Source organism: Macaca mulatta, chromosome 15, assembly GCF_049350105.2.
Source record: "Macaca mulatta isolate MMU2019108-1 chromosome 15, T2T-MMU8v2.0, whole genome shotgun sequence".
Lineage (NCBI taxonomy): Eukaryota > Metazoa > Chordata > Mammalia > Primates > Cercopithecidae > Macaca > Macaca mulatta.
In genome coordinates this window covers 108,265,477-108,278,539 of record NC_133420.1, presented here as the reverse complement: position 1 = coordinate 108,278,539, position 13,063 = coordinate 108,265,477, and the positions used below count along the sequence as shown (strand labels likewise).

Genomic DNA, 13,063 nt, shown 5'->3' with positions numbered 1-13,063 from the left:
CTTCTCAAAACAATAGCCATAAGAAACTAGTAAACCTTGTTGCCCTCAGGGCACAGGTGAAAAAACAGTATCCTAGGGACAACAGTAAAATATAACTCTGTATCTAGGGGAAGAACAAGAACTCTCCTGGGGCCAGATGATTAGCGGTCTCCCTCTGCTAGGGGAAGGGAAGGACAGTCAATCCCACATAGGAAATATGAGAGATATCAATCAGACACCATGAGGAGGAGGGACAGGATGGTCAAGAATACTCCATTTCTGAGACTCATAGAAACAGCCCTGGCTAGGACTGAAAATGGACCAGGACACTAACAAGCCTATGCAAACCACTTTGCCTTCTCCCCAAATATGCACCACCAAGCTCACAAGCACTAAGAAACAAGCAGCAGGAGCCTCTAACATCTAGGACAGAGCTAAGAATGTGGAAAGCGAATTTTCTGAGGTACAAGAGTAGAAGAAAGGTCAAAGGCTCAGCACAGAGCAAAATCTGAGCAACACAGCCTCCACCCACCCTAAGCACAAGCTACAACTAAAGGAAACTAAAGCAGTAATGTCGTGAAGGAAATCATATTAATCTAAAATTCAAACCAAGCTAAGCTCAACCCCCAACCCCAAGCTAATAGCTTAGCAGAAAAGAGGCATCCCCATTTCCAGACATAAATACTATAATATTTACATCAGTCTCTATTATCCTATACATCAGTGGTCCCCAGCCTTTTTGGTAACAGGGAGCTGTTTTGTGAAAGACAATTTTTCCACAAGAGTGGGGCTCAGGGGTTGGAGGGTGGGGAGATGGCCTGGGGATGAAACTGTTCCACCTCAGAGCATCAGGCATTAGATTCTCATAAGGAGCATGCAACCCAGATCCCGCGTATGCATAATTCACAATAGGGTTCACCCTTCTATGAGAATCTAATGCCCCCGCTGACCTGACAGGAGGCGGAGCTCAGGCAATAATGCTCCCTCGCCCACCACTCAACTCCTGCTGTCCGGCCCAGTTCCCAACAGGCCACAGACCGGTACCATTCCACAGCCCAGGGGCTGGGGACCCCTGCTATACATGATATGATGTCTGACATTCAATCAGTAATTATGAGATGCCCAATAAAAGCAAGGGAAAAAATTCAAACAAATAATAAAGGAATCAACAGAATCAGACTCATCTATAACAACCATGTTAAAACTAAAATTTTTAATTTTAATTAGTATGATTAATATGGTAAAGGCTTCTAGTGGAAAAGGAAAATATGCATGAATAGATGGTGAATATTATTATAGCAGAGAAAATGGAAAAAAGAAGAGTCAAAAGGATATATTAAAGGTTAAAAAACACGGCAACATAAGTGAAAAATACCTTCAGCGGGTTTGTCAGTACTTTCATCAGAGCCAAGGACAAAATCAGTAGATTTGAAAATAGGTCAAGATAAATTATTTGAATTAAAATGCACTAAGAAAACAATGGGAAAAAAACTTGAACAGAACATCCAAAGGCTGTGAGACTAAAAATAGAAATCTAGTAAGAATTTTAGGAATTCAAGAAGAGGAACAGGGAACAAGTGGAGGAGGACAAAACAGGGGAGCCGGGGGGTGGGGGAGACAGAGGGAGACAGAGGCAGAGAAACTATTTGAAGAAAACATGAAAAATAATGAAAGCCATCCAAGTAGCTCAGAAAAGCCCAAACAGGACAAATATCAAAACACAATTAAACTCATCTAGACACACTACATATAAATCCTGAAAGCAGTCAAAAAAGATGACAAGTTATGTACAAAGGAACAAAAATAAGAAATGTCATAGACTTCTCATCAAAACTATGTGTAAACAAAGAACAATGAAATCACATCTTTTAACAGTTGGAAAGGGGGAAAATACTATCAACCCAGCAAAAATGTCACTCAGAAAAATTAGGGTAAAATAAAGGTTTTTCCTACCTCCCTTCTCATCTATACCCCAAAAGCTGAGAGAATTCGTTACCAGCAGACCTGCATTATAAGAAATGGGAAAGTGCCAGATGCGGTGGCTCATGCCTATAATCCCAGCACTTTGGGGGGCCGAGGCGGGTGGATCACCTGAGGTCAAAGAGTTCAAGACCAGCCTGGCCAACATGGTGAAACCCCATCTCTACTAAAAATGCAAATATTAGCCAGGTGCAGTGGCGCGCATCTGTAATCCCAGCTACTTGGGAGGTTGAGGCAGGAGAATTGCTTGAACCCAGGAGGCAGAGGTTGCAGTGAGCTGAGATTGTACCACTGCACTCCAGCCTGGGCAACAAAGCAAGACTCTATCTCAAAAAAAAAAAAAAAAAAAAAAAAAAGAGAGAAAGTATTTCAGAGAGAAATACAAACAATAGACAGAAACTACATGAAGTAGTTACAGAAAGAGTTGCAATGAAGAAAAATGTAAAACATCTTTAGAAAACTAATTGCTCCAAAGAAAACTGACTAAACCAAATCCAGTAGGTACACATTGTGAGTTTTCAACATGTACCAAAATAAAGCAAATTATGATGATACCAAGAAAGATACGAAACAGGAATTGGAAGTATGGTATTGTAAGATTCTTACACTATACGTACAACAATAAAATATTATTGGAAGATAGACTATGATTAAAGATATATACATTGTAAAACCCAAGAGAAACCATAAAATAAGTGATAATTAATCAAAATTCAGGCCAAAAGAAGGAATACAAAGAATAGGATAAGCAAAATTGGAACAATCAGAGATATCAGATTACAATCCAATCATATCAATAGTTTTATAAAATAGTCTAAACACAAATTAGAAGCCAAGAGGTTGTCAGATTAGATAAAAAAAGATCTAAATATACACTGTCTATAAGAAACCCATTTTAAGCCAGATGTGGTGACATGCACATATAATCCCAGTTACAGGGCTGAGGTGAGCTTAAACACAGGAGTTCAAGAATACCCTGGGCAACACAGTGAGACTCTGCCTCAAAAAAACGCAAGCTCACTTTAAACAAGAAGACATCCATTAAAAGCTAAAGGATAGAAAAAGATAGACCATGCAAATCTAACCAAAGAAACCTGGAATGGCTATATTACTACCAAAGTAGACTTCAGAACAAGCACAGTTACCACAGATAAAGAGACACATTACATATTCACAAAGGGGGCATAAAATTCATATATATTTATATGTACCTAACAAGAGATCGCCAAAACATATAAAGCAAAAAATTGAAAGAACTGAAAGGAGAAATAGGCAAGTCAATGATTGTAATCAGAAGCTTCAACACAACCAGTAAACAGAAAATCAGTAGCCTGAATAATTATATCCACCAACCTACTTGCCCAAATGGAACATTCAACCCAGCAATTGCTAAAAACACATATTAATTGCAAATACATTTGAAACGTTCACCAAGATTAATCATATATGTTCTGGGCCATAAAACAAACATCAACAAATTTAAAGGAACTGAAACGGTTTCTCCTCTGACCATAATGAATTTAAACTAGAAATCAGTAACAGAAAGGGATCTGCAAATCTCAAAATATTTAGAAGTTAAATAACATACTTCTAAATAGACAATGGGTAAAAGAAAGTCAGAAGAGAAATTAGAAAATACTTTGAATTGAATGAAAATTAAAAAAACAATATATCAAAACTTACAGGATGCAGCTAAAGCAGTGCTTAAAGGAATACTTATAGCAGCAAATGCTTATAATAGAAAATAAAGACGTTCTCAAATCAATAATTTAAACTTCCACCTTAAGAAGAGCATATTAAATCCAAAGCAGGCAGAAGGAAGGAATTTTAAAAGAGCAGAAATAAAATTAAAAACAGAGAACATTCAATTGAAACAAATGCTAGTTCTTTCAAAGTATCAATAAAATTGATAAATCTCTAACCAGACTGATCAAGACATAAAGAGAAAAGACAAAAATTACAATCTCACATGCTAAGAAAAAAAAAAAAACACATGTGAAAGACTACATAACTGCATGATTCCATTTATAGGATACTTTGGAAACTGCAAAACTATAGGAACAAAAACCAGTGCAGTGATTCCAAGGTGCTGGGATGGGGAGAAGGGCTAACCTCAAAGGGCAGTAGTGAATTTTTAGGGGTGGCAGACCCATTGTATATGCTGAAAGTAAGTTACACACCAGTATTTGTCAAAACTCACAGAATTACAACTAAAAAAGGTAAGTTTTACTGTAGGTAAATTGTCTCAATAAATCTGACTTTAAAAAGTAAAAACTAAACCAAAACAGAAACTAATAAATAATTCTATCCAAAGGTTACTGAGGCCCCTACAACCTCCCAAAATATATCAAGCATCTTCCTGCTACAAGGCTTCTATAATTGCTCTTTCCTCCACCTGGAATGCTCTTTTGACAGAGCTCAAATCCACAGTTCAGATTTTTTGTCGAATGTTTCTACTGTAAAAAAGCATTTCTTGATAATCGTAATACGTGAATTACCCTGTCACATTACCCTGCTTTCTTGGTTTTCAAAGCACATATCACTCTCTAATATTGTTTTATATTACTGATTAACTACTATTTATTCCACGTGGAGAAAGGCTTTTTATCTTCTGCTGACTATAATATCTCAAATAGGCCAGGCGCAGTGGCTCATGTCTGTAATCACAGCACTTTGGAAGATTGAGGCAGGTGGATCGCCTGAGCTCAGGAGGTTTCAGGGCAGCCTGAGCAAAATGATGAAACCCCATCTCTACAAAAATCAACTGGGTGTGGTGGCGTGCACCTGTAGTCCTAGCTACTTGGGGGACTTGAGATGGGAAGATCACCTGGGCCAGGGAAGGTTGAGGCTGCAGTGAGCCGTGATTGTGTAATTGGAGAGCGAAAGAGAGAGAAAATTTTATCTATATATATTATGATTATATAATATATAAATTAGTTTTTTCTTAATTTACTTACCAGTATTTATACATATATAATTTACATATAAATGTATAAATTCTATATATATAAAAATACTGATAAATTAGTTAACAAAAAATTGAATATCCTCTGCAAGTTATATGAGTAGGGCTATATGACTGTTCCTCTCTGAGTTCAATAGAACAGATTTGCTCAAGACAGAGTTTAGAGCAGAAAGGCTGTGGTCTAGGAGACTTCAGGTACAGAAAAACGGTTAATAAAACACCATATCAAAAAATCGGTATTTTAAGTAAAAATCTATAAATGATGCGGCCTCCACTTCTTTCAACCAATTGGCTCCTGGAATCTAGGCTGTCAGGCTTATACTTACACTATTTTTCTCAAAGGAAACTGACTAGCCTCAGAGCAAGAGATGCTCTCAATTTGAGAAGCCATAAAATTGCTAGACCAGTTCCTGACCATCTACTGTGATGCCTGTCCAAAGTCCCTACATAAAGCTTCAAATTAGCTTTGAATATCTGGGAAAAAATGGCAAAGTTCTTAGAAGCGAAAGAAAGTCAAACTGTCATCAGAACTGTCAACACCAATAGGAGGCCGTAAGACATGGAGTAACGTGTTAAGATCATCTAGAAAAGAAAATTCAAGTCAAAGATTTAAAATCCACTCAAACTACCCTGCAAATATAAATGTCAAGGATTATTGTTCCTAAGAGCTCTGCCTAAGAAATCTACTGGAGAATAAACTTTCGAAAAGTCAAAATGATTGGTGATGCTGGCATAAAGACTAGTGAACTCTCCCATTTAATAAATGAAGAAATGTCCCTACTGCCTCCAGACTTCCCGTCAGCCTCCCTGGTGGGCACCCTTCGAAGGTGTTTTGTTGTGTTGTCTCCCCAGTGTTCCATCTGACCAACATGCCTGCAGCTAGAAAGTGGCTATTTTGGCTTAAGGCCACTCTCCAGACACACACCTCAAGACCAAATTACAGGAAAGAACGACAAATAGCTTCTAACATCAAAAAAAGAAAGATACCCCAAGACAGTGCAAAACAGAAAAGAAAAAAAAGACAGCTACACACTATGTGCCTCCTTTGCAAATACACACCACTAACTATGAAGTATCTTGCCAACCCCTACTCCCAAACCCTGAATCTCACTGCGCCCTGAGATTTAAATATTGATTTAAGGAAACACAGGAGACAGTAACATGTTAAATAGCATGAAAAATAATCAGCAAGATAGAGGCTATGGAAAATTGTTCAGAATAAGATAGCAAAAAATGGCACACACAAGGGCAGAGAAGAAACTAAAGGAAATTCATAAACTATAACAGACTTAAGTGGTATATCAATTAAACGCAGTGAATGGATCTCCTTTGGATACTGAGTGCCATATGGAAAACAAAGTGAATCCCAGTCTCAACTATACACGAAAAATATTATCACTGATAATTCCATCAAACATTTAAGGAAGTAATAATGCAAATTCTATATAAATTTTTCAGAAAACAGAGGAGGAAAGCATTTCCCAACTCATCTTATGAAGCAAGTATTGGCCTAATAACAAGGCCAGAAAAGTTGAGAATAATTAGAAAGACTTGTATACCCATTACCAAGAATTAAGCATTAAAACTGGATTTTTTTAAACCTTTACTTTCAAAATATTTTTTATGAAGAAGATATCAGAAACTAATTTACTATGATATGTTTTCATGAGACTATCAGGTCAGCCAGAATCCTTTTTACCTTATGGCATATATAAATAAAAAGAGTATTTGTCCAGTGGTGCTACGGTAAATGGAGGATGCTGCTCCAAGACAAATGGGCTGGGGGCGCCAACCTTTAAAGTTGAGGGGCTCAATGTTTCAGTATACTTAAAACTGACACAATAGTATATATCACTGTACAAGGCTTATGAAACTGATTCATAATCAGGTCTGATTTCATAAGGGCAAAAACCTTATGCCTCTCTGGTTCTTTGACACGTGGAAAGTTACTAAACAAGGCAGTTTGTTTAAATACCATGTACAATGGAATCAAAGTCAAGAAATAGGGAAACGGAAATGAAAATCGGGCAAGAAGACAAGAGAGAAAGATTTTTTTAATTTTTTAACTTTTTGTAAACTGAATTTTTAACCATGTAGATATATTAAAAATAAAATTACAGGCCAGGCACAGTGGCTCACGCCTGTAATACCAACATTTTGGGAGGCCGGGGCAGGCAGATCACTTGAGGCCAGGAGTTTGAGACAAGCCTTGGCAAACACAGTTAAACTCTGTCTCTACTAAAACTATAAAAATTAGCTGGGTGTGGTAATATGCACCCATAATCCCAGCTATTCAGGAGGCTGAGGCACGAGAATCACTTGAACCCAGGAGGTGGAGGTTTCAGTGAGCCAAGATTGCACCACTGCACTCCAGCCTGGGTGACAGAGCAAGACTGTCTCAAAAAAATAAAATAATATAAAATAAAAAATAAATATAAAATTACGAGACAAAAACAATGGGTTGGATCATGCTCTCAGTTCTGCATAACTTTTCACAGATACTTTATTTCTGTGAGCTTTACTTTCTAGACAGGGAAAATAAAATGGATAATCTATTTCTTAAATACTCTGATACTGTGATTTTTAAAATAAAAATAATAGAAACAAATAAAATCATGGCTTCTGGAAAATTTCTTGCTCCTTATTGCTATGAGTCATTTCTCTTTGATGCTGGAACTGTTTTGCTATCCCACGAAACAAGCCATAACAAGAAGATATCAGAAATAAGAATTTTTTAAACATAAAAATCAGGTCATCACGATATCATTAGTATTACTGGCAAAATCTACTTATCTATTTCCTTTCTTCTTGACATATTCCAAATACTGACTTCCTGACTCAACAAGTACTTCAGCTTTTCCTGATCCTACTATCTGATATTCCTTTAACCTCCTTAAATACATAATCCTACCTGCCTCAGGTAGGATGTTGCTGTTCAACTCTGTAACAGGAACCTTACTGTTTTATAACCAGTAACAAATTACCTAACCTTCAACAACTCATCATCCAATTCAAAGGACTCTCTTAACATTATTAAAACAACTATACTAGTGATCATTGATGAAAATAAGTTTTATTTAAAAAGCTCACTTCCTCAGACTTCAGACCCTCAAATGTATCTAAGATGCATTATGAGATTCAGAGTACATAAAGAGAACAACAAAAAAAAAAGTGAAAAAGGTATTTACTACATTCTCTCCCAAAACTTTGTTCCTGGAGCATTATTTATACTTATCTCATTTATGAGATACTGCAATCCTCATTTGACAAATAAAGAAACAGAATCCAAGATTAGGTAACCTGCTAATGGTCACACAGCTACTAAGGAGTAGAGCTAAGAACCCAATCACGCCTGACTCCAAAACCCACACACATAATAAGCCACATTACTCAATTCTGACAACTCTCTAAATGATACCTATGACCACTCCTAAAGGACAATCCTATTTAATGATGTACTATTACTTAATTTAAAAAATTCTTACCTTTTTGTATATAGCTGTTATATCAGAATCTAAAACAATTATATTCCTTAGCTTTGCATTTATTTCAGTTTCTGAAGGCCTCATAATCATCTCAGAATCAAGCCCTAAGGGAACAAAAGAATTATTAACTGCCTTTTCTTTCATTTAATGTATTTTAATTTGCTTTTTGTGAAATTTTATTACCTTCAATCTTAATTTCAGATATGTTACGCTTCTGATCTTGAATAAAGATCTGTAAACATGATAATTCTGCTAAAATCTGCAAAGTAATGATATCTTCATTCGTGGATAGTTTTAAAGCTGCAAAAAAAAATTCATATGGTAAAACATGAGGAAAAATGTTTAGCAGTTACCTTACTATACTTATAAAGTAACTGAAATATCACCACAAATAGTGATATTAGAGAAAACCTGATCTGCAATTCAGCTGAAAGCAAGGTATAATATGCCCTATTGAATTGAAAATTCTAAAAAACAATCAAATCTAATGAAAACAAAAGGAAATAGACAAAACATTGTTTCTAGAAGAAACTAAACATTTGAAACTAAAACACTGTAACTATAAATTTCAAAATTTTTTGAGAGCCAGTAATTACTAGGTGGTACCTGTCATTATCAAAATTGCAACTTTTCACTGCTTCGAAAGTATTATACTCTGATTTTAAAATATGCTCTGATACTCTTTTTGTTTTTTGGGTTTTTTTTCGAGACAGAGTCTCACTCTGTTACCCAGGATGGAGTGCAGTGGTGCAATCGTAGCTCGTAGCTCGTTGCAATCTTGAATTCCTGGGCTCCAGTGATTCTCCCGTGTCAGTCTCCCAAGTAAACTGGGTCTATAGACATACACCACCATGCCCAACTAATTTTTAAAATTTTGTTGGAGACAGGGTCTTGCTATGTTGCCCAGGCTAGTTTCGAACTCCTGGCTTCAAGCGATCCTCCAGTCTCAACCCTCAAAACACTCGCCTCCCTGCACTGGGATCACAAGCACAAGCCACTGCACCCAGCTGACATTACTCAAATTTTGTTAGTCATATTTGTCTAATCTAAAATAATGTTATGAAATGCATTAAATTTTAATTTGAATCTAATCCTCCTACTGGGATCGAGGTGGAAGAAAAAAAATTTTTTTAATCTAACACTCCTACAGTATAATCTTAAACTAAAACCAATAATTATATATGATAAACAAAAGCAACACTTTCTTCAGCAGTAGTTTCCTTTATTTTCTAAAATTATCCTAGCATATAATGAATCCTTCTAGATATTAACCTAGGCAACAGAATTCTGAAGCCAATATTTGAAGTTAATGATAAAGTCAGAGTCTAGATTTCTTGACCTACATGGTTAAAAAAGGAAAAAAAGTTGATGCTAAATTTTTAAAAAACATACCTAATTTTTTTATGACATCTCCTTTGTCTTCAGTCTCTGTAGTGGACACTGGGGCTGATTTTTCCTCTGATTGCGGAAGGATATTATGAAGATAATTTATTGTATTCAGAAGTGCTTCAGTGTGTAAATGAATATCCAAAGAGGAAAAATTTACCTAAAGAACAAAGCTGATTTTAGAGATAGGTCAATAAATATTTGCTTGCCAGCTGTCTACAAGGCACTACGCTTTGTGGCATAAAGGATACAATTTATAATATTTTCTTATCTTTAAGGATCTTACAATTCCAGTTAGAAAATAATTTCCATAAGAAATAGAAATACAGTATATAATTAAAAAATAAATTATCTACTCATACCTTAATCAATTGTAAAACATTGTTATAGGTACTTTTCAAGTTGGGTACATTCTTTTCAGCCTATCCAAAGAGAAAACAAATCTGTTAGAACATGGTAGGAAGACATACAAATGCAATTACATTATAGTCCTAATACACATTTATATAATTTTCCAGCTGTTCATATACATATATATATATATACATATACACACACATATAATTACCTAAATAAGCAACTGCTTCACCAGAACAAAAGAAAATGTAAGTATGGGACTCTTTGGCACATAACAAGTATTCAATAAACGTTACGTACTATCATTCTTATTATCAAGAGAGGAAATGTTGGATATTATCAAGTGTGGAGAATAATCATTCGGTCATCAACAACTCTGTACGGTTCTTCCTAATTCTTCCTGTATTTAAAAACAAAATTTGTGACAGAATTGTCCACCAAGTATCCAAATACTCTGTGTTTTCTTTTTCTTTTTAAAAAATTTAATATTTTTGATTGACAAATCATAATTATATACACTTATGGAGTACAATGTGATGTTCTGACATATGTACACAATGTTAAATGATTAAATTAAGCTAACTAACATATCTATCACCTCACTTTCCTATCTTTTTTTGTGGTGAGACATTTGAAATTCACTTTCTTGGTCGTTTTGAAATAAACAACACATTATTATTGACTACAGTCCCCCGCTGTATAACAGATCTCAAAAATTATTCCTCCTGTCTATCTGGAACTTTGTACCATTTGATTGACAACTCTCTATTCCCTCTCCTTCCCTCCCTCCCATCCCTGCTACCCTCTGGTAACCATCACTCTGCTCTCTACTTCTATGAGTTCAGTTTTATTAGATTCCACACATAAAGAAGATCATGAGGTATTTGTCTTTCTGTGCTTGGCTTATTTTGCTTAGCATAATGTCCTCCACATTCATCTATGTTGACACAAATGACAGGATTCCCCCCCTCTTAAAGGCCGAATAGTGTTCTGTTTTGTGTATATATCATATTTTCTTCATCCATTTTCTTTAGGTCTAGAACATTGTTATATAAAAGCTATATAATGCATATACTACAACAAAAATCCTAAAATATCTAGTCAATAATGGATAGCACAAGTGGTTTAAAAAGTGATTAAATGCTTTCTGCATTATTATTATAAAGTAATTATTAAAATAGTCTGACACATATAAAAAGAAGTCAGCAGAAACATGGAAAAATTAGAAATATACCATAGTACATAGAAAAGCTTAACAGATGATAAAATGAATATCATAAAACAATAAAAAAGGAATGGAGTTATTGACCCTAGGAATATCAGGTAACTTCACAAAACAGTGGAAAATAATGGGAAAGCATCATCTTGTATCACATATAACAATATACTCTATCAAGACTAAAAAGTGTGTTTCTTTCTCAGTACCCCTGTTGAGAGAAAAAAAAATCAAACTCCAGGTCATTTCTACTTAGAATATAATCTTCTTATTTTGCTATATGAAGTATTTATAAATCACAGCTATTTAATACAAGATGACAAAATCAAAAAAACCTTAGTATTAGGAGTTACAGAGATTATGTTAGAGTGAATGTTAGACAAACTGAATAATACCAAACTTACAAAATGTGATTATAACATTTCAGCTGCATACTTACCATATTAAGCAGATATAAATGAAACTGCTTACCTTTACATATTCCAGCGTTAACAGGTCTTCCATTGTGTTATCCAGCGTTGTAACCAAATAAACTGGTTTCCTGTTTTCATCTAAAAATAATTTTTTAAAAATTATCTTTTCATAGGAAAGGTAACGAAAATAAATTCAAGCAATCTTATTAATTATGTAATTGCAAAAGAAGGCTTTCCTGTATGAGTTCTGGACCTTGGATTCTACCTTACTCAAGTCAAGTAAATTCTTTGTTCTTTAAACTCTAAAAATGTAATTTCTCCTCACAATTCCCTTACCTCCTCATGTGCCACAACACTGAAGTCTCATACCCTTCTAAACCTAGATAGGAGGTAAGGTAAGAAAAATAGGAATCAATTAAAGAGAAACCAGAATGGTTTTTAGGAAGAATGAAAGGGCAGGAAGAGATATCTGGCCCTGGATCACTGAAATAACTAAAAAGGAAATCATCAGAGTCCTTGAAAACCCAGCTGTTCAGAAGACAGAACAGGAATGAGATGAAACAAAGTTTTCTGTATATTAGTTTAGATTAAAATAAACCCTATTACCATGTAATCAGTCTTTATTAGTTATACTGATATGGACAGGAGACAGGGAAATACTGGGTAGAAAAGGGCAGTTTCCCAGCAAAGGCCCCACCCTCAAGCCTAAAGACCGGAGGCCCTAAGTGAGAACAAGCATTTCTGTTTTTGCCCCTGAGAAGTTGCCTTTTGGCCCACCATACCCACCATCCTGTGCCCATATAAGCCCAAGGCCTTAGTGGGCACAGATACACGCATCTGAGCATTGAGAAGAGCAGAGGAACAGAGTGGTGGATAGTGGCAGAGAGTGGCGGGGTAGCATGGCAGAGAAAGAGAGAAGAAGAAGGACATCTGGATGCCGAGGGGAGTTCAGCCAGGGGCAGTCAGAGAAGAGTCCATCTGCTGGACGGCCCAACCTTAGCGGGAAGACCACCTTCCCACTCCATCCCCCACTTCCAGCTCCTCATCCATCTTGCTGAGAGCCACCTCCACCATTCAATAAAACCTTGCACTCATCCTTCCAGCCCACATGTTATCCGATTCTTCTGGTACACTGGGCAAGAATTCAGGCCATCACACTGGCCCCCTGCCCTTGTGATAAGGAAGACAGTCTATTGAACTGATTAACAAAAGCCATCTGCAGATGGCAAAGTTGAAAGAGCATACTGTTAACACAGCCCCTTGGGCTTTAGGAGTTGTAGAC

At 36.0% G+C, this 13,063-nt stretch overlaps 1 protein-coding gene across 5 annotated transcripts in view; it reads right to left on the bottom strand.

Moving 5' to 3' along the window:
• Nucleotides 1-13,063, bottom strand: part of VPS13A (vacuolar protein sorting 13 homolog A) — a 243,130-nt gene that overhangs the window by 119,650 nt on the left and 110,417 nt on the right. For all 5 annotated transcript variants that reach the window (XR_013404898.1, XM_015117939.3, XM_015117938.3 and 2 more), the window contains exons 27-31: nt 11,840-11,919; nt 10,158-10,217; nt 9,802-9,955; nt 8,593-8,709; nt 8,410-8,513 (exon numbers count right to left, since the gene is read on the bottom strand). Coding sequence is in view for 4 of the 5 variants with exons in the window: in XM_015117939.3 (XP_014973425.3) it covers nt 8,410-8,513; nt 8,593-8,709; nt 9,802-9,955; nt 10,158-10,217; nt 11,840-11,919 (515 nt within the window). In the remaining variant the exon portion in view is untranslated. The remainder of the gene's footprint in view (nt 1-8,409; nt 8,514-8,592; nt 8,710-9,801; nt 9,956-10,157; nt 10,218-11,839; nt 11,920-13,063) is intronic.